At 40.4% G+C, this 19,495-nt stretch overlaps 1 protein-coding gene and 1 pseudogene across 7 annotated transcripts in view; both read left to right on the top strand.

Moving 5' to 3' along the window:
* SENP1 (SUMO specific peptidase 1) overlaps positions 1-18,121 on the top strand; it is a 60,433-nt gene extending 42,312 nt beyond the window's left edge. For all 7 annotated transcript variants that reach the window (XM_005570702.5, XM_015430852.4, XM_015430849.4 and 4 more), the window contains 5 exons: positions 11,910-12,113; positions 12,954-13,033; positions 13,965-14,049; positions 14,572-14,667; positions 15,983-18,121. In XM_005570702.5, the coding sequence (XP_005570759.1) occupies positions 11,910-12,113; positions 12,954-13,033; positions 13,965-14,049; positions 14,572-14,667; positions 15,983-16,045 (528 nt within the window). In that variant the 3' untranslated portion in view covers positions 16,046-18,121. The remainder of the gene's footprint in view (positions 1-11,909; positions 12,114-12,953; positions 13,034-13,964; positions 14,050-14,571; positions 14,668-15,982) is intronic.
* LOC141408052 (large ribosomal subunit protein eL37 pseudogene) lies at positions 5,026-5,541 on the top strand (annotated as a pseudogene).
* Positions 18,122-19,495: the final 1,374 nt, after the last annotated feature.

Here is a 19,495-nt window from a genome sequence, read left to right as displayed (position 1 = left end):
GCTTTATCCCTACCACACCTAGCCACAACTTTTGTAGAAGGAGTGCATTTCTTTTCAGTTCAGAATAATGTTATCCTTGAAAGTGAGTGCCAATTCACATGTCCATAATAATGATGGGAGCTATCTTAAAAAGCACCATTTTCAAAGTACCATGCCTCGTAGGCTTTCAAAGTTACTGCCCTTGAGAAGCTAACATCCTGATGGAGTATTAGTAGATGTCCTTAAGTATTGATACTCATTGAAGAATACTGAATTTTGGCCAGACGCAGTGGGTCATGCCTATAATCCCAGTGCTTTGGATGGCTAAGGTGAGAGGATCACCTGAGGCCAGGAGTTCAAGAGCAGCCTGGGCAACATAGCAAGACCCCATCTCCACAAAAAAATTAAAAATTAGCCAGCCATGGTGGCATGTGCCTGTAGTCCCAGCTGTTCAGGAGGCTGAAGCAGGAGGATTGCTTGAGCTAAGAAAGAAGGATTGCTTGAGTTTAGGAGTTTTAGTTTATAGTGAGCTATGATCGAGCCACTGCACTCTAGACTGGGTGACGGAGCAAGACTCTGTGTCTTAAAAAGAAAACAAAACTTAATTCTGTTTCTCAGTTGTGAACTACCAGTCTTCTTTTGCAAATGATTTGTCCTCTGTTCAATTCTCTTCTTCCCTCAAGTAGATATTTTCATTAATAATCATTTCTCTTCTTTTTCTGTTTCCTTTTTTATAAGATGTATTAAAACTTTGTCCAAAATAAGTGACTGATATATTGTTCTTACCATTTTATAAACAAAGTACCATACTTCGTAGGCTTTCAGAGTTAAAAAGGAATATAAGAACCAGGAAGTAAAAGGAATCAGATTCAGTTTATAAGGAAATTAAAACCCAGAAATCCTATTTTTGGAATATGTATGGAAAGCCGTTAGGATACCCTGTTCCTAAAAGAAAAGTAGACCACAGTACCTATTCATACAATAGGTTTTAAAAAAATTTTCATAAATGGATTTCTCTATAGGTGAGTTTGGTTAAATTCCGTACAACTTCAAAGGACTAATGATTGACAGGATTAATATAATGAATGTGGGAACTGGCTGCCATATAAAGAATACCAAAGGAGGCAAGAAGACTGTTAAAATCAAGACACTGTAGATGGGATTTCTATATTGGGTCAGGAGATTAGTTATTAATAGAAATATCTAATTAAGGAAGGGAGGATGGAGTTAAAGCGAGGAGAAATTACGCTGGGAGCAGTGGCTCATGCCTGTAACCCCAACACTGGGAAGCTGAGGTGGGAGGATTGCTTGAGCCAGGCTGTCGAGGCTGCCGTGAGTTATGATTGTGCCCCTGCACTCCACTCCAGGGTGGGTGACAGAACAAGACTCTGAGACCCTGTCTCTTTAGAAGAACAGAGAAAGGAAAAATAAGTTGCAAAAGTAGAAGTAGATTGAAACAGTCAAGAAACAGAAGGAAATATTTTCAAATGGGTGTCATTATTAGAAACTATGCATTAATTCCTGGAGATTGAATTGGGTGACTTCTGGAATCCCTTCCAACTTTAAGATTCTAGGTTTACTGTCCTGAGTACTGCTTTAGGCTTTGTGTTTCTCTTTATGGCCAAATGGTTCTCCTTTGAGGGACTAAGGATTGTTTTAAAAGGCATCAGATAAATTTAGAAATACATGGATATAATTTAGGTATACAAGTAAATAAAACTGACTTTTGCTTCTGGTCATGACAAAGGAAACAAGATTTACCCTTTCAGCTTAACTAGAAAATTAGACAAAACATGAAGCAACAATTTTCAGACACTGGGTAACAGGTAGTACCAGGCAGTGATCCCTGAGGGAAGGGAAATAAAAGGGATGCATGCTATAATATCCCCAGCTTTCTAGGGTGGGGTGTGTGTGTTGTGAAGGAGGGACTGGTAGAGCCTGTGCAGGGGGGCTTCCCTCCAGTCTTTGGCTGAGTACCAATTTGTGCATGTATGAGAAGAAGCTACCGGAGGCTGGGGAAAGAACCACCAGAAAGAAGGGATCAGCACAGTTTTAGAGCCGGCACAGGTGTCAGTAGTTTATGTTCCAACCAGTTAGAGTAGAAAAACCTCCTAAGTCACAGGGCATTGAATAGAATCCTCAGAGGGGTATTGCCTCAGAAATAGGGCGAAACTGACCCTAGAATAAAACTGACCCTAGAATAAAACTGACGCTAGAGGATCACCTGAGGCCAGAATAAAGGCTGCTCTGGACCCACCATCACAAAGCCTAAAAACAAGCCTCAAAAGCCTGAAACTGATCCAGATAACCTATATCCCAGAGAAAAGCCTAACAATATTTAAAGGAATACAACAAATTCCAGCAACAACAAGGCCCAACATAAAATTTGCAATATCCAGCATCCAACTAGAAATGACCAGAAATACACGAGGAAGGAAAGTACAATTTATGATGGGGGAGAAAAGAAACACCCAGAAATGACCAAAATAATAGAACTAGCAGACAAGGATATTTAAAAAGTTACTATAAATATCTTCCACATATTCAAGAAGTTAGAAGAAAATGGACATCATGAGGAGAGAAATGGAAGATATTTTTAAACAAGACCGACATTGAATTTCTAGAAATGAAAAGTATATCTGAAATAAAAATACATAAGGTAGTATTAATAGTAGATTAGACACTTCATAAGAAAAAATTCGTAAACTTGAATAGCAGTAGAAACTGGAATATGAGACACACAATAAAAGTCAAAGAAAGATGTCAAGAGCATCAGTGAGCTGTGGGATTATACCAGACAGGTTAAGCATGTAATTGGAGTCCCAGAAGGAAAGGTGGGGGCATAGGTGGTGTTAGAAATTTATTTAAAGAAATAATGATGGAAGATTTTTCAAATTTGAAAACTGAACTGACAAGTTTGAGAAGTTCTCTATACCCCAAGTAGAAGAAACATCATGCTAAAATACATAGTAATCAAGTTGCTGAAAACTGGTGATAAAAATACTAAGTGCAACCGGAAGGAAAAAGGCACATTAAGTACAGAAGAACAAAGATAGGTATAACTGTCAGAAATAATGTAGGCCAGAAGACAATGTAGCTACATCTTTAAAGTACTGCAGAAGAAACAAATTTGTCAGTAGAAATTCTATACCCAGCAAATATATCTTTCAAAAAATAAGGCTGTACTTTTCCAGACAAACAAATGCTGATAAGAGTTCATCACCAGCAGACCTGTACCAGAAGAAATATTATGTGTTCTTCAGGCAGAAGAAAAATTGCAAATGGAAATGTCAGTCTACACAAAGGAATGAAGAGGAGTGGAGTTGCTCTCATTTTTTTATATGTCTAGAAGAGAGGTGACTAAGGCAGAACTAAAACAACATACTGTGGGATTTATAACATATAGAAGTAAAATATAATCACAGCACAAAGAAGGAGACAAAATGGACAAATATACTATTGGAAGATCCTTATACTCTACATAAAGTGGTATAATGTTATATGAAGGTAGACTATGATAAGTTAAAGGCATAGTAAATCATAGAGTAACCACTAAAACATAAAAATTAAAAGCAAGATATATTTACTAAGCCAATAATGGAGATAAAATGGAACTTTAAAAATCCAAAAGAGTTGGAAAGAAGAAAAAAGATAAAAAGAACAGATAGAGCAAATAGGAAAAAAAAGCAAGATGGTAGATTTAAACCCAACCACATTGATGTTAAATGTAAATTACCTAGGTCAGCATTGTCCAACAGAAATATAATGTGAGCCACATATTTTAAATTGTCTAATAGTTACTTTTAAAAAAGTAAAATGGGCCGAGTGCAGTGGCTCATGCCTGTAATCCCAGCACTTGGGAGGCCAAGGCGGGTGGATCACTTGAGGTCAGGAGTTTAAGACCAGCCTGGCCAACATGGCGAAACCTTGTCTCTACTAAAAATACAGAAAATTAGCCCGGCATCATGGTGTGTGCCTGTAATTGGGAGGCTGAGGCAGGAGATTCACTTGAACCCAGGAAGCAGAGGTTGCAGTGAGCCGAGATCGTGCCACTGCACTCCTGCCTGGGTGACAGAGCAAGACTCTGTTTCAATTAAAAAATATACACATATATAAAAAATGTATATTTAATATATGTTATATATAAATAATATATTTTTATATAAAAACATATATAATATAGACCGGCCACAGTGGCTCACGCCTGTAATCCCAGCACTTTGGGAGGTAGAGGCGGGTGGATCACCTGAGGTCAGGAATTTGAGACTAGCCTGACCAACATGCTGAAACCCCATCTCTACTAAAAATACAAAAATTAGCCAGGTGTGGTGGCAGGCGCCTGTAATCCCAGCTACCCGAGAGGCTGAGGCACAGAATCGCTTGAACCCGGGAGGTGGAGGTTAAAGTGAGCTGAGATCACACCACTGCACTCCAGCCTGGGCAACAGAGTGAGACTTTGTCTCAAAAATATATATATAAAATATATAATATGTTAATATATATTATATAACATATATAAAAATATATAAAATAATATATATTTATATATGTAATACATATTTGATATATGTATATGTAATATGTAATATATAATATATATCAAATATATATTTTGTATATAATATATAAAAATAACATTATTTAACCCAATATATCCAGAATATGTCATTTTGGCATGTAGTCAAAATACTATTGAGATATTTTACCTTCTCTTTGAATGTGCTATGCAGTTTACACTTATAGTACATCTCTAGTTGAATTAGTCACATTTCAAGTGCTCAATAGTCACATTTGGCTAGTGGCTGCCTTACTGAACAGTAAGGTAAATAAACATCCAATTAAAAGGCAGAGATTGGCTCTCCTTGGGGAGGCCAGCAACTTTCCAGATAAAGGGAGCTGGTGGGCAGGAAAAAGGCATGCAGCGGCCCTCTTGAGCCAGAAGAATAGCTGCTGACTGATGCCTGGGGGACCAAGCCCATAATTGTGGAGCTGAAGCTGCACTGTCTGACCTTTGGGGAGCCTGCACAGTCTGACCTTTGGGGAGCCTGCACAGTTCTGACCTCAGTTAGGAGGTGAGGGGAGAAATTTGAGAATGTTTGGCCCTGTGTAACAGCAAAAGGATTCATTGGTGAGGGTGTCTGGCAGGTATCTGTAAAGATAATAAGATGAAGGGAACATCGCTGTTTGGAAAGTGTCGTGATACGATACACAAGTTGTGCTGCCTCTGTGGCTGTAAGGCCTACCGCCTTCAGAAGTCAACCTGTGGCAAATGTGGCTCCCCTGCTAAGGGCAAGAGAAAGTATAACTAGACTGCCAAGGCTAAAATAAAATACCACTGCGACTGGTTGAATGAAGCACCTAAACATCGTATACTGCAGATTTAGGCATGGACTCTGTGAAGGAACAACACCTACACCCAAGAGGGCAGCAGTTGCGTCATCCAGTTAATCTTAAGAATTTCAGTGATTAGTCATGCAATAAATATTCTGGTTTTTTAAAATGTATATATGTTAAACATATGTTTATATGTATATGTTATATCTATATTACATATATGTGAAAGGAGGCAGAGATTGTCAGATTGGATTAAAAAGCTGTCTGTAAGAAACCATTTATTGGCCGGGCGCGGTGGCTCAAGCCTGTAATCCCAGCACTTTGGGAGGCCGAGATGGGCGGATCACGAGGTCAGGAGATCGAGACCATCCTGGCTAACACGGTGAAACCCCGTCTCTACTAAAAAATACAAAAAAAAAAACTAGCCGGGCAAGGTGGCGGGTGCCTATAGTCCCAGCTACTCGGGAGGCTGAGGCAGGAGAATGGCATAAACCCGGGAGGCGGAGCTTGCAGTGAGCTGAGATCCGGCCACTGCACTCCAGCCTGGGCGACAGAGCAACACTCCGTCTCAAAAAAAAAAAAAAAAAAAAGAAAGAAACCATTTATTTATTATTTATTTTTGAGATGGAGTTTTGCTCTTGTCACCCAGGCTAGAGTACAATGGCGTGATCTTGGCTCACTGCAACCTCAGCCTCCCAGCTTCAAGTGATTCTCCTGCCCCAGCCTCCCGAGTAGCTGGGATTACAGGCACCTGCCACCACACCCAGCTAATTTTTCTACTTTTAGTAGAGATGGGTTTTCACCACGTTGGCCAGGCTGGTCTTGAACTCCTGACCACAGGTGACCCACTGCCTTGGCCTCCCAAAGTGCCGGGATTACAGACGTGAGCCACTACGCCTGGCCAAGAAACCATTTTAAATGTGAAGACATAGGTTTACAAAAGTTAAAGGACAGAAAAAATATACCCTGCAAACATGAATCAAAAGAAAAAGTGACTTATTAGCATTATACAAATTAGATTTCAGAACAAGGAATATTATCAGTAATAGAGATATTTCTTAATGATAAAAGGGTCAGTTCATCAAGAAGGCTTAACAACCTAAATATGTACACACCTAATAACAGAACTTCAAAATAGGTGAAGCATCATCTGATAGAACTGAAAGGAGAAATAGACAAATCTATTACTATTGGAGGTTTCACTGCCTCTGAGTAATGGATAGAATAAGTAGAAAATCAGTAAGGATGTAGAAGACTGGAACAGTTAGATCGATCCTATGCACCCAAATATTTGTACACCAGAAACACTTTTTCCTCTACTCAGCCCTCTATGCCCTATCCTACGTGGAGAAGCAGGATAACTGGAGCATTTCCTGTCTCTCTATTATTTTCCCTCCAAGACCCTATTCTCCCTCTCATTCCTTGCTGTCAGTTTACATGGATGAATTGGAAAAATAGCAAGCTGACATGTCTCTTTTTTGGGGGATGGGTTCTACTCTATAAACACATATTAGTTATTACCACTTGTTTCCAATTGGAAAAGCATTGGACTGTTGGAATACGGCATTTCCAACTTCACCAGCTAGTGAAAGGCCAAAGAGAACCAAACTCATAGGAAATATGGGGGACAGGAGGATAGTGAAGGAGGAATTAAGATAGAATCTACATAGCAGACTGTAATTACATTGAAGCCACAGGTAACCAGGCAGACTAATTACCTACTTGGTAAGCTTCATCTCTGAAAAGGAAGAGATGTCTCGGCTGTTCAGCATCACAATAGCCTAGTGTATAGAGAGCGTATTCTTACTTGATTGGTAGTATAAAATAAGAAGTAAAACTTTATAGTGAAGTACCAAAGTCACCTGATTTTTATTGCAGAATCAGAATCTGGAACCAGAGCACTTGCATTTTGATGAACATTCTTTTTTTTTTTTTTTTTTTTTTTTTCCAAGTCAGGGTCTCACTCTGTAACTCAGGCTAGAGTGCAGTGGTGTGATCATAGTTCACCGCAGCCTCAAACTCCTGGGCTAAAGTGACCCTCCTGCCTCAGCCTCCCAAGGAGCTGGGACCACAGGAATGTGCCACCATGCCTGGCTTTTTTGTTTATTTTTAGTTTTTAGAGAGAAAGTCTCACTATATTATAGCCCAGTCTGGTCTCGAATTCCTGGCCTCAATTGATCCTACCACCTTAGCCTCCCAAAGTGCTAGGATTGTAGGCAGGAGCTCACGCCCAGCTTTGTCTAGCATTCTAACTTTCAGAATATATATATATATATTTTTTATGGGAATGGGGGGAATTGGTAGTGGTCATAGTTTGATAATTGTTTCCAAGGAGTAGTTAAATTTGAGTGATGCTCAGTAAAGAGAGGAAACAGCTTGCAAAACATTTAAGTTCAACTAGACAAACCTAGCCTTAGGAATCGGTTTTCCTTAGAGAATAAAAGCTGATTGCATAAGAAGGAAAAAAACTAGGCAAAATGAAATAAATTAGTTAAGTGAATATGATGAATCCACCATGTGCTTGTACACTTATGTGTGGAATAAAATGATCAGAACTAAAGTGTTTTTTTTTTTTTTTTTTTTTTTGAGATGGAGTCTCGCTCTGTCGCCCAGGCTGGAGTGCAGTGGCTGCATCTTGGCTCACTGCAAGCTCCGCCTCCCGGGTTCACGCCATTCTCCTGCCTCAGCCTCCTGAGTAGCTGGGACTACAGGCACCCACCACCTCGCCCGGCTAGTTTTTTGTATTTTTTAGTAGAGACAGGGTTTCACCGTGTTAGCCAGGATGGTCTCGATCTCCTGACCTCGTGATCCGCCCGTCTCGGCCTCCCAAAGTGCTGGGATTACATAACTAAAGTTTTCTAACATGACTCTTTGGCATCCAGATTATTGGTTTATCTCTTTGAAGTGTTTCTCAATAGAACTAGCCTTGATTAACCAGGGATTTATGGAAGGTCACATGGAGAATAGTAGTTATTCTCCATAAATGACTCCATTAACATGTTGCTTGCCTTTCTCTAAAATTTTAGCTATAATTCTGATAATTTGTTCCTTGAATTGGCATGTGAGAAAAATTCTGTGTGCATATTCGCAGTGAGGGAAACCTGCCTTTCTGGTTTCTGTAATATGACTAGGTTAACTCCTATGAGTGAATGACCTGACCCACTATCAAATGCTGCTGTTCAGTTAGTCTTTTGGACTTTGTGGTTGACAAGGGTAAATTTAATTTGAAAATCAGAATGGGGAGGTCAAGGTGAAAATCTAGAGAGGTAAAATTGGAAAAACGGCTTTTGTCCCCCCAAAAGTTGTCTTAATCTCTGCTCAGAAGTATTGTCATGCGCAGGCCTTTTAGAACATTTTTTCTCAAGCTGATTAGACGGGTTCAAAGTATAAGCATGAGAATGGCTAAAAATCAAGACTTTACTGGTAGTGAAATATTTCTAAAAACATGAGAAAACAATAGTTTGGCTGGTTTACTGGGGAAGAGGGAAGATGCAAATAGCATTGGTCATTTATGTCATTGTGGTAACATGCAGGAAAAGGGGATTGAATCCTTAATTTGAAAACATTGTAGGCGTTTCTCTGAAAGAAAAGCTTTTTTCAGCTTCAGCCTGGCAGCTCTTCAAATAAAATCTCGGAGGAACAAGGCACTATAAACAACCCACCCATCCCTAAACATGACTGCATAGACAAGTAGATGCTTATGGCCAAGCCTGCGAAGGCAGCAGGAAGGGCAGCTCCTTAAGCACCAAGAGCCACAATGAGCAAATAGAGGCAAGTGTGGGTCCCAGAAAAGGTGACAGGTGGACTAACGTTGACAGTAGTCCTCAGATTGTGGTATATTGGCGAGACAAACAGCAAGCACAGGGCTGATCTACTTTTAGCTCCTTATTTCAAAGGGAATTTAGGATCTGCTGGTGCTAAGAGAGTCTTGTTTGAGTAAAGGGCTGTTGCCAACTTGGCGTAGGGGACCGTTGTCTTCACAAAATGCAAGCAAATGCTGTGACCATCACTGCTCCTCTTTCATCTTGAACACTGTGATCCCTTCTCTCATTTCTTTTTCCTTCATTTTCAGCCCTCCTCTGTGAGATGACATGTAGGACTTCTTTGTTCTCTCTTAGCTTGTTTTTTTGGTATGATGGTGTCTTGGCTGAACTGTGGCAATTTTCCTCATTTGGATGGAGTAATAGCTAAAAAATTGAGGAGAAAGACTTGAATCTAAATTCTGTCTCAGATGTCAGATTTACATTCTCAGCTAATGTGGGGAGCATTGAGGTCACCAAACTCCCTCCTACTGGGATCTAGGGGAAATGAAAAAGAACCCAGATCATTCCTTAGAGCTAATTAACTAGTTGACTTTGGAGGAGGCCTTTTCCCTCTCAGTTGAGAAACTTTGGTTGGGTGCAGCAATGGAAGAGGAATTCTCAAAGGGAACAGATACCGTGCTGTCTGATCACTGGGGTTCTCTGTTCTTGTTCAACTGTGTTGGTCCTGAGCTTTCTAGTGAACCCTCTCAAGTTGAAAAAACAAGCAAAACTCAGGCTGTGTAAGTCCAGCTAAGCTTCCTTGGTTTCTGGAACTCTTTCCTCTTGAAAAATAGAATAGTGATGTATAGCATGACACTCATTTATGTCATTCTTTTTTTTTTCACTTCAGACTTACAATTCCAGAGGTAATCTCTGATAGACACCTAGGGGAGATGTATCTCTGTGGCTGTCAGGTGCTTCACCGTCCTTATCTGTCTGCCTGGTCCCTTTCATCTCCTGCTTCAGTCGTTATTTCTTTTTGGAGTATGTAAGCTGTCTGCCCCATGGATGGTTTCACTTACAGTGACTGGCAGGTCATTTGCTTATGTCTTGGGTTGAAGGGCTTACCCTATAACGTGGCCAACATTATAAGATGGGTAGAAGGCCAGAGGAATCAGTGAATTCCTTCTTGCCAATTTTTCCTCATTAGAGAACATAGTTTACAGCCTAGAAATCTACTTGCTGAGAAGATCCTACTGCATTTGTGGCTGCCTTTAGAAACCTAGAGGCATCCTTTAGCACCATTATCCTGAGGGGCGGAGTTAGATTGGAAACTTATAGTTGAGAAATACCTGATTCTAATTGTGTCTTGATTAAGTATCATTATCTATAACAACTGAGCTCCAGTTATCTGTTGGGCATCGCACTAGGCAGAGAATAAGCCATAACCTGAGTCCTTTGGGCTGACTGGGCCTGTTGCTCAGTCATCAGAGCTGCAGAGAAAACAGTGTCTTTCTTCAGTCCTAGCCTTTCCCACCTCAGAGTTCTGCCTCATGGCGAGTGTGGTTTCCCGCAGCTGCCTAGGCATCCTCATCTATAGGCCCTTTCTCTGGTCTAGACCATGCTCCGGTGTGTTCCTGGCAGTGTTCACTGCTGCCTACCCAGTATGTCGTTGCTTACTGTTGGGCAGTAGCTCACTGTTCTGGCATCCTGGTGTGTAAATATTTGTCAAAGAACAGGGGCATTTTCCCATTCCCCAAAAAGCATTCTGAAAAATGTGCCTGTTTTCTTAGTCATATTTCCAAGCTGTGGATCAGTTAGCCCATTCATTCCTTGCAGTTGACAGACACTGGCGTGACCTCAGCTGGCCACATAAAGTAAGTATGCAGTAACTTCCGGCACAATAACTTTCAGGTTTTAGTACCAAGAGTCCTGGACCTAATGGAACCATACACAACAAAGTCACTATTGGAGAAGATGTTGTTTCATTAACAGAAAGAATCACACATCTCCCCACTCAGGCATTGTAATTTCTTTCCACACTTGATAGTGAAGGCATAAATGGAATCAACAAAGATGAGAAAGCTAACCATATAGATTCTGGGGTAGAACTTTACTCTTCATGTTTGTGACTTGACTTTTAGGTCTCATATAAGGTAGGTTTTTATGCTTCCATGTGTGCCTTTATATAAAGGTGACGTTGCTGAGCTACTATCAGTTTACAGGTGTTTTTCTAATATAATTGATGGCTTCTCCTGTCACTTAGTTCTACTTGAGACCAAAAGAGTTTGCCTCTGCAGGATGGGTTATTAAGTTGAAAAGGCAGTCTCAAACCGTGGAGCAGAGTTTTCCATCTTTGTGCAAAACCATGTGGCTCTAATATAAAGTGTGAATTCTTGATTTTAACTTGACTAACACTAGGCTCTAACTGAGCTCAGTATCTACTTAAATTGCTATCACAGTTCCAGTAGGTAAAGGTAACTGCTAATGTACCTTGTTAAACTGTTTGCATGCCTTCCTTTCCTTTTCTATAAGCCTCACCTTCTAACATCCCTGTCTTTCTGCAGTCTTTTGACCTAACCTTCAGTCTTCTTCAAGCCTCGCCAGCGTCTGCCCATTTGTACTCCCAACCCCATAATATATGTCAGCTTTTTCTCTTTTCACTGTTTATAGCACTTCAGCCTTCCCCCTTCTAGTCAGAATTTGATTTAGAGAAATGAGTCTGTTGGATGTTGAAGACTTAATTCAGTTTATTAGGAAACAATTACATATGCTATTCAATACAGCAACTGCAACTGCTTTGAAAGGCTAGGCCTGAGTGTCTATTCTAATAGGTATAACTTCTTCCCACAGATCATCAATTTCTACATGAATATGCTGATGGAGCGAAGTAAAGAGAAGGGCTTGCCAAGTGTGCATGCATTTAATACGTTTTTCTTCACTAAATTAAAAACGGCTGGTTATCAGGCAGTGAAACGTTGGACAAAGAAAGTAGATGTATTTTCTGTTGACATTCTTTTGGTGCCCATTCACCTGGGAGTGCACTGGTGTCTAGCTGTGAGTACCCCTTTCATTTTTGATAAAATGTAAAAGCTATGTAATTATAGAACACACAAAGGGTAGTGAGTAGTAGTTCTACATTTTCCCTTGATTGTTGAGAGAGTGTTTAGTAGTAGGTTGACTAAAATCAGATAGATCAATGAAGTTCCTATCAAGATTGGGATATAGATTTTGAAGAAAGCTATGGAATTTCCTTTTCTGGAAATATTTAAAAGAGAGTTATAGGGTGTCTAAGCAGTCTTAAAGGAAGGCATGGGGGAAAAAAGTGACTTATTAATGATGCTGCCACTCAGATTCTGTGACTGTTATTTTCAGCCTAATCGTGACTTACCTTGCATACTTGGTAATTTAATATTTTTATGACTCCGTGAGCATTAGCTTAATGTGTTAATAAAACTATTTCACAGTCTGTTTTGGATTACATTTGAAAAGCATAAAGCTAAAAGGAACTTCTCAATATAAAGAAATAAAACCCAGAATCTGCTCACCATCTTTCTGAAACTGTGGAAATGATTTTGAGATACTCACCTTATATTCCCTGAAAATCATGTAGTTTCTTCACTGTTGCCCACTTTGCAGAGGGAGAGAATGAACATTAGAAAAAGGCTTCACAGCAGTAATGGGGCCACCCGTTGATCAGTGCCATCATAGTTTTATGTGAATAACCCCTTCATTTTTTTTCTCTGCAGATTAAGCATAATATAATGCAAAGTATCAGTCAAACTTACCATGATTTTGTAGGAAGTCTGGCAGAAGGTTCCAAAGGGCAAGAAAGGGAAAAGCTTAAACCAATTTTCTTCACTTCATAAACACCCAGATTTTTTTTCTTATTCTCAGGTTGTGGACTTTAGAAAGAAGAATATTACCTATTACGACTCTATGGGTGGGATAAACAATGAAGCCTGCAGAATCCTCTTGTAAGTAGGGAGTTGAGGACAGAAGAGTTTGATATCGGGTATATGTGGTGTTTTTCCAGTAATAGAACTCAGTTGTTTGATACCTTCAGTGGAGTGATTGATAAAATCTTCATATTAAGTAAAAATGCATATTTTGTGTCTAAGTAAGTTTAGTTTAAAAACAATACCAAAGTAAGCCCTAACGGGAGCAATTACTATCCTAATGCACTAAAATATAGACTAGATATAAAGATATAGATGCTACTTAGAAATTTAATCCGACCTCCTCATTTTTCAAATGAAGAGACCAAGGCCCATAGAGGTGCCTTTGATTTGCCCAAGTCCTATTAGTTAGTGGCTCAGGTGGAAACCAGAATGCAAATCTCTTTATGCTCCACCTGTTTCATTTTCCAAAACACCTATTCCTCACTGTACCACTCTGATGGCCAGGAGGAAGTAGATTCCACAATGGTAAACAGTTTGCACTTAAGAGTGCTCTATTGAAGGTATTCTCAATACATTGTTGATTTGGATTTAATTTTTACATAGGAGAACCAAGCTAACAATAGTAAATAAATACCTCAGTAGTGCCAGAAAAGCACTTTTCTTCCATTGGATTGAGTTCTAAAGGACCATATAAACTAAGGAAAAGATAAAAAGAATCATTCCTCAGAAGGAATGGTAGGTAGAAGGAGCTTAACTATTATAGGCAGAGGTCATGTTCCTTTTGAGTTGACAGAGTGGACATCAGAAGAGGCAAGCTAGAAGAGGCAAGCTCAGCTCTGGAGAAAACTGAACAATCCAGAGATTCCTTGCCCAGCATTATATACTCTTTTCCTCAGAAGAGCAGATGAAACAAATTTGTTCCTAGGGATTGTCAGCTGCATTCTTAGTGTGGCAGCTGTCATCCATGTTCTCCACTGCTTGTCTCATTCTCTCCTGATACCTTTAGGCAATACCTAAAGCAAGAAAGCATTGACAAGAAAAGGAAAGAGTTTGACACCAATGGCTGGCAGCTCTTCAGCAAGAAAAGCCAGGTACTTTTCATCTTGATGAAATAAAAATCCTAAGAGTAGGGTATCTGGGGAAGAAAGAATTTTACTGCTTAATTCCCATGGACCACCTGTCTTAGTGTCTAGCCTGACTTCAGCTTGGTTGGTTGGTTTCTGGGGGAGGATAAATTAAGCTATCCGTAGGAAAACAGTGTGTTTCTTATGTAGAACTAGGTTTGCTAAATGCCCAGATATTTTCCTAAGCTTTTCACTCCTAAGGGGAATGTTTGCTGATTATTTGGCCTCTGGGGGAGGGAGCAGTTTTTATACCTTTAGGTGCCATGGAAGTCTGAGATAGTCTCCAGTGTGATTACTATGAAGTACATAGACCTGACTGGAATGTTATATTTTGTTTCTTTGAGCCTCTGTTGTCCTGACTGAGGGGGCCAGAGTCATCTGTTTATAATTTAGAGAAACCTGTATAATTTATATCGTTTCGTTCTTATTTTTAATCTAAGAAGGAGAGAAGCTTGGAAAGATGTCATTTTTTTTTTGTTGGTCTTCCAGGAAATTCCACAGCAGATGAATGGAAGTGACTGTGGGATGTTTGCCTGCAAATATGCTGACTGTATTACCAAAGACAGACCAATCAACTTTACACAGGTGAACTGAGCCTTCCATAGGGAGCTCTAGGATTACCTTGTCTCCAAGCTGCCCTGTAGATGTTTTTCTCTCCAGTTCTCTTTAGGAGCCTCTGCCCTAACCTTTAGCGTGCTTCAGCCCATGATTCATAACACTAATGGTTACTGCCTGAGCCACATCACAAAAGAAAGAAAATTAGTGATAAGCCACGTCCTGGGTTACCACACCTCAGTTATTGTAGTAAAAGTTTCCTGGTCAAGAGCAGAACCTTCTCTGCCTGTCTCCTCTACCTACTGTAACTTCTAAAGAGAACTGGGACCATAGCAAGTTTCTTTAGTTCCCTTGCATTCCGTTAGTAGTCAGGTTTGGGAATAGGCCATACCTCAATCTCTTAGTGTAATTTGTTATGCTGCCCCCTCCCCTGACCCCTCACTTGATGAATCTGGTCAGTCTTCTCTTAGAGAGTGATTGGTCATTTCTGTCCATGTGGTCCCTCAGACCAAAGTGGATTGAGACTAGAGATTATGGTTTATTCTGATGTGTTCTCCACTTAAGTCTTTTACTTCTGTTTGAATCAGTGGCTTTACCAGATTTTTCTACCATAGCCCTTTGTCTAGACCAGCCTGAGCTGACTCTTGAAGTTCCCTTAATTCTTCTAAAAAGTGGATTTTTTATTTTTAGGCCTAGGCTCGTATCCTCTTAAAAGTTCAACATAGAGGACTTATTAGACACCATTCTCAAAATTCTTAGAGACATGTGGGCATAGCCTGGGGATTCCTGGAGATACCCAGTGTAACTTCTAAGGCTATAACAATGAAAAATAGCAATAGAAATTACAATAGAAAAAACAATGAAAAGAAAAAAACCACATGTAATCAAGAATGAATAATTTAAAAGACCAGAAATACAACTGAGACTGTTTGTTGAAAACCTTGCAAAAGAAAGAAGTATGGGGAGGCCGGGCGCGGTGGCTCAAGCCTGTAATCCCAGCACTTTGGGAGGCCGAGACGGGCGGATCACGAGGTCAGGAGATCGAGACCATCCTGGCTAACACGGTGAAACCCCGTCTCTACTAAAAAATACAAAAAATAGCCAGGCGAGGTGGCAGCGCCTGTAGTCCCAGCTACTCGGGAGGCTGAGGCCGGAGAATGGCGTGAACCCGGGAAGCGGAGCTTGCAGTGAGCTGAGATCCGGCCACTGCACTCCAGCCTGGGCTACAGAGCGAGACTCCGTCTCAAAAAAAAAAAAAAACAAAAAAAAAAAAGAAGTATGGGGAAAGGAGTATTAGGTCTAGACAAAAGCATTAAAAATTAAGGGTGTCTCTGTGTCTCTACAGCAACACATGCCATACTTCCGGAAGCGGATGGTCTGGGAGATCCTCCACCGAAAACTCTTGTGAAGACTGTCTCAGTTAGCAGACCTTGACCATGTGGGGGACCAGCTCTTTGTTGTCTACAGCCAGAGACCTTGGAAACAGCTGCTCCCAGCCCTCTGTTCTTGTAACACCCTTGATCCTGGACCAGGCCCTGGCGAGATGCATTCACAAGCACATCTGCCTTTCCTTTTGTATCTCAGATACTATTTTTGCAAAGAAACTTTGGTGCTGTGAAAGGGGTGAGGGACATCCCTAATCTGAAGAGAGAGACTGCTTTTCACTTCTTCGGTTCTGCCATCTTGTTTTCAAAGGGCTCCAGCCTCGCTCAGTCCCTAATTACGGGACTGAGAAAAGCTTGGAAAGAATCTTGGTTTCATATAAATTCTTGTTGTTAGGCCTTACTAAGAAGTAGGAAAGGACATGGGCAAAAGGTAGGGATAAAAACCACCAGCATATACAGGACATACACACACACCCACACACACACACAATTTTCACGATGTATAGTCAGGAATGTGACTGTAAACTGGATTTTGGGGCACAGGCATAAGTCCCCTCCTCCAGGACCTTTCCTATTTATATGTCCCTATACAAAATCCACCTGCTTTTATACGTAGCTGTTTTATCATCTGTAGCTACATCCTATCCGGAGGCACAGCACATGAGCCCTGGACAGGTCCCAAAGTTCCAAGCAGTCCTTTCCTTAAAAGCAGGGGTTTGCATGTGCTACCAACACATGATATGGGGAAGACCCACCCAGGGAGCGGTTTCAGTGGCGCAACAAAGCACCACTTTTACTGTTGCCTGCTTCTGACCAAGAAGAAGAAGGACCTTAGTATTTAGCATAAAATTCCAGCGTTGGATGAATGCAGGTCTAGTTTGGTCTGTGGCTAGTTTAAATATGTTTCTAACCACAGAGAATTTCATATGTATACATATATATATACATATATATGTATATATATGTATAAAATTTCACAGGGATATGCTATTTTTTTCTTTTTTAAAGACTGAATGTGTTCACCATTTAGCCTGTAGATTTATTTCCATTTTCCAAATTCCAGCACACAGAGATCCCAGCCCCTATGAGTAGGGTGTTTGTGGACTACCTAATGGAATATTTTGAGGCCTGGATGAACTTTGCCATATGGGTAGAGGTTACAGAGGGGGATGATATTTTCAGCTAAAAAAAACGGGTGGAGCTTGGACTGATCAACTTGAGATTTTAAAACTGCTATTCCTTTTCTTTCTAGCATCTCTCCCCACCCTCTGAGAGCTCCTCAGGCTTAGATAGTGAAGTGATCAATGCCAGTGTCATTTTGTACTTAAGTTCCAAAGTAGGAACATTTTATACTTTTTTCTGTATTGTAATAGGTAGTTTTGTATGAAATCTTTTCTCCTCTCCCCTTGTACCGCATTCTTTCCAGCATTGTGCTTTTTCCCTGGGCTTATTTGAAAATTTTACTGTTTTATACAAGCTTGTTTAGTACATTTTTCTATGTTTTACCACAAGTTACAATTTGAAAAGAAAACTATTTTTTTTAAATATTCCATTGTTAACTGAATGTTACTGTTTCCACTCCAGCAACTACATGTCCTACCTTCAACTGCCTGCCTTTTGGGGAAAGACCACCTTTTGTGTGCTTGTTTTCTCTCTCTCTCTTTCTTTCCCTTTCTGTTTCTGTCTCTCTTTATTTTTCTTTCTTTTTCTTTGTTTTGAGTTTTCTGTAGGAAATAAATAGCTTTCTATATATGAGTTGCTGGGGACCTTCACATTCTCTTTTAGAAAGCTGTGGCATGCAGGCTCATTGCAGGACTCCTGGAATATTGTCTAGTTCTTGGTATTTACTGTATGTAAGCAACAACTTGAAAGGTGGCAATATGGTATAGATTTGGACTATAAATCAAAAGACCTTTTTCAGGTTCTTTCACTATTGTCTGGGGGACTCAGAACAAGATTGTTCTCTGTATTTATTGTTTGTCCATTTAGATAACATCTGTCTTACCTTCCTCACAGACTTTGTACAGACCAAAGCAACAAATATTTATTGCCATGTATAGCAGAAAATGAAACATGCAACAAAAGCACTTTGAAAAATATATAAGGAATTGTTGAGCCTGTCTGAATTTGGGCCCCCTTTCTGACTAATGCAGTTTTGCACAAGGTAGAAGTTAGTGACCCTGAGACCATCTTACCACCCTGGACCTGGTCCAAATACAGACTTACACAGTGGACCATTCTTTCCTGAGCTAGCCAACAAGATCAGGAGTAGTATCTGGAAACTTTCCCCTTTGTTTAGGGGTAGTCTTTGATGACCAGGAAAAAAATATGTATTTCTGCATTTTATGGCCCAAAGGCATGTTATTAATGTCTTATGTAATTTGCTTTAAACTAAGTAAGACTTTTTTTCTCCTGTCTTCCCCTTTCTCCTGTGTTCAGTGCTCAGATTCACCTGCCTTCCCTAAGAAAGGAATATTTAAGGGATGATACGCACTAGATGCCAGCTATAGAGATCTCAACAGAAACCATAGACCCAAGAATCACTCTGAGACCCTGAACAGAGAATACCAGATAGACCTTTCTTATCCATTTGAGAAACACATGGTCTGAGGCACAGAGGATAGTTACATCCCATTTGTCACCTGGGACCCACCATTGCTCCAAGGAGTCCTATTTAGGGTTGAATGTAACAGTACTTTTCCCTCATCCAGCCTGGGGAATTTGTGTCAACTGACTCCTCTATATGAGATGCTTCATACTTTTATGTGGAATTAATTTCTGTATTCTTTAGCCACTGTAATCATGCTGGCATCTTCTAACCACTGCCCCCAGCAATGTTAGCACCAAGATCCTGAGGTAGAAACACAGATAACCTAGAAAAGCACTTCATTACTGCCTGGTTTTACATGGCCCTTAAGCAGCTCTAATGGGTAAAGGGGGAAGAGTTCACTTAAGAGCCCCAGTGTTTTTAATGTTGCAGCTTCTGGTCCTGTGCCATCCCTCTGGCTTTTAAATATGTCTTGCTGGAGTAAGAGAGAGGACTGACACCTGCGGTTTCTTTTTGTTTGGTCCACCTGGATGGACCAACATGAGGTGGAATATGATGCTTTCACCCTGGGAGTTCACGTACCTAAGAGAGTTGGAAAAAGAGGTGTTAGATTATTAGGCCCTATTGTTAAACAGGCCACGTGCTAAACTCCTGGGAAGGGTACCTTATTTCCCTGCCCAGGAGCGATGCATCCACAGCTTGGAATTTCAAAAATATGGGAAGGGACAAGGCTCATCCCAGCATCCTTTATTATAGTCTAGGGCCTTGTTTTACCTGTACTGACTCCTAACATCTGTCTACTAAGAAAACACACTACTATTCCCAGCTTTGAGGTGGAGAAGGAAACATGGGACAGAGGGTTATGCGGGTCACCTGTTAAAATAAAGGATACTTACACATACTTCCTTTGTGGGAGAGAAAAGAG

The sequence above is a fragment of the Macaca fascicularis genome, chromosome 11 (genome assembly GCF_037993035.2).
Source record: "Macaca fascicularis isolate 582-1 chromosome 11, T2T-MFA8v1.1".
NCBI lineage: Eukaryota > Metazoa > Chordata > Mammalia > Primates > Cercopithecidae > Macaca > Macaca fascicularis.
The sequence above is the reverse complement of the archived record's forward strand: the minus strand, read 5'-3'. Positions and strand labels throughout refer to the sequence as shown.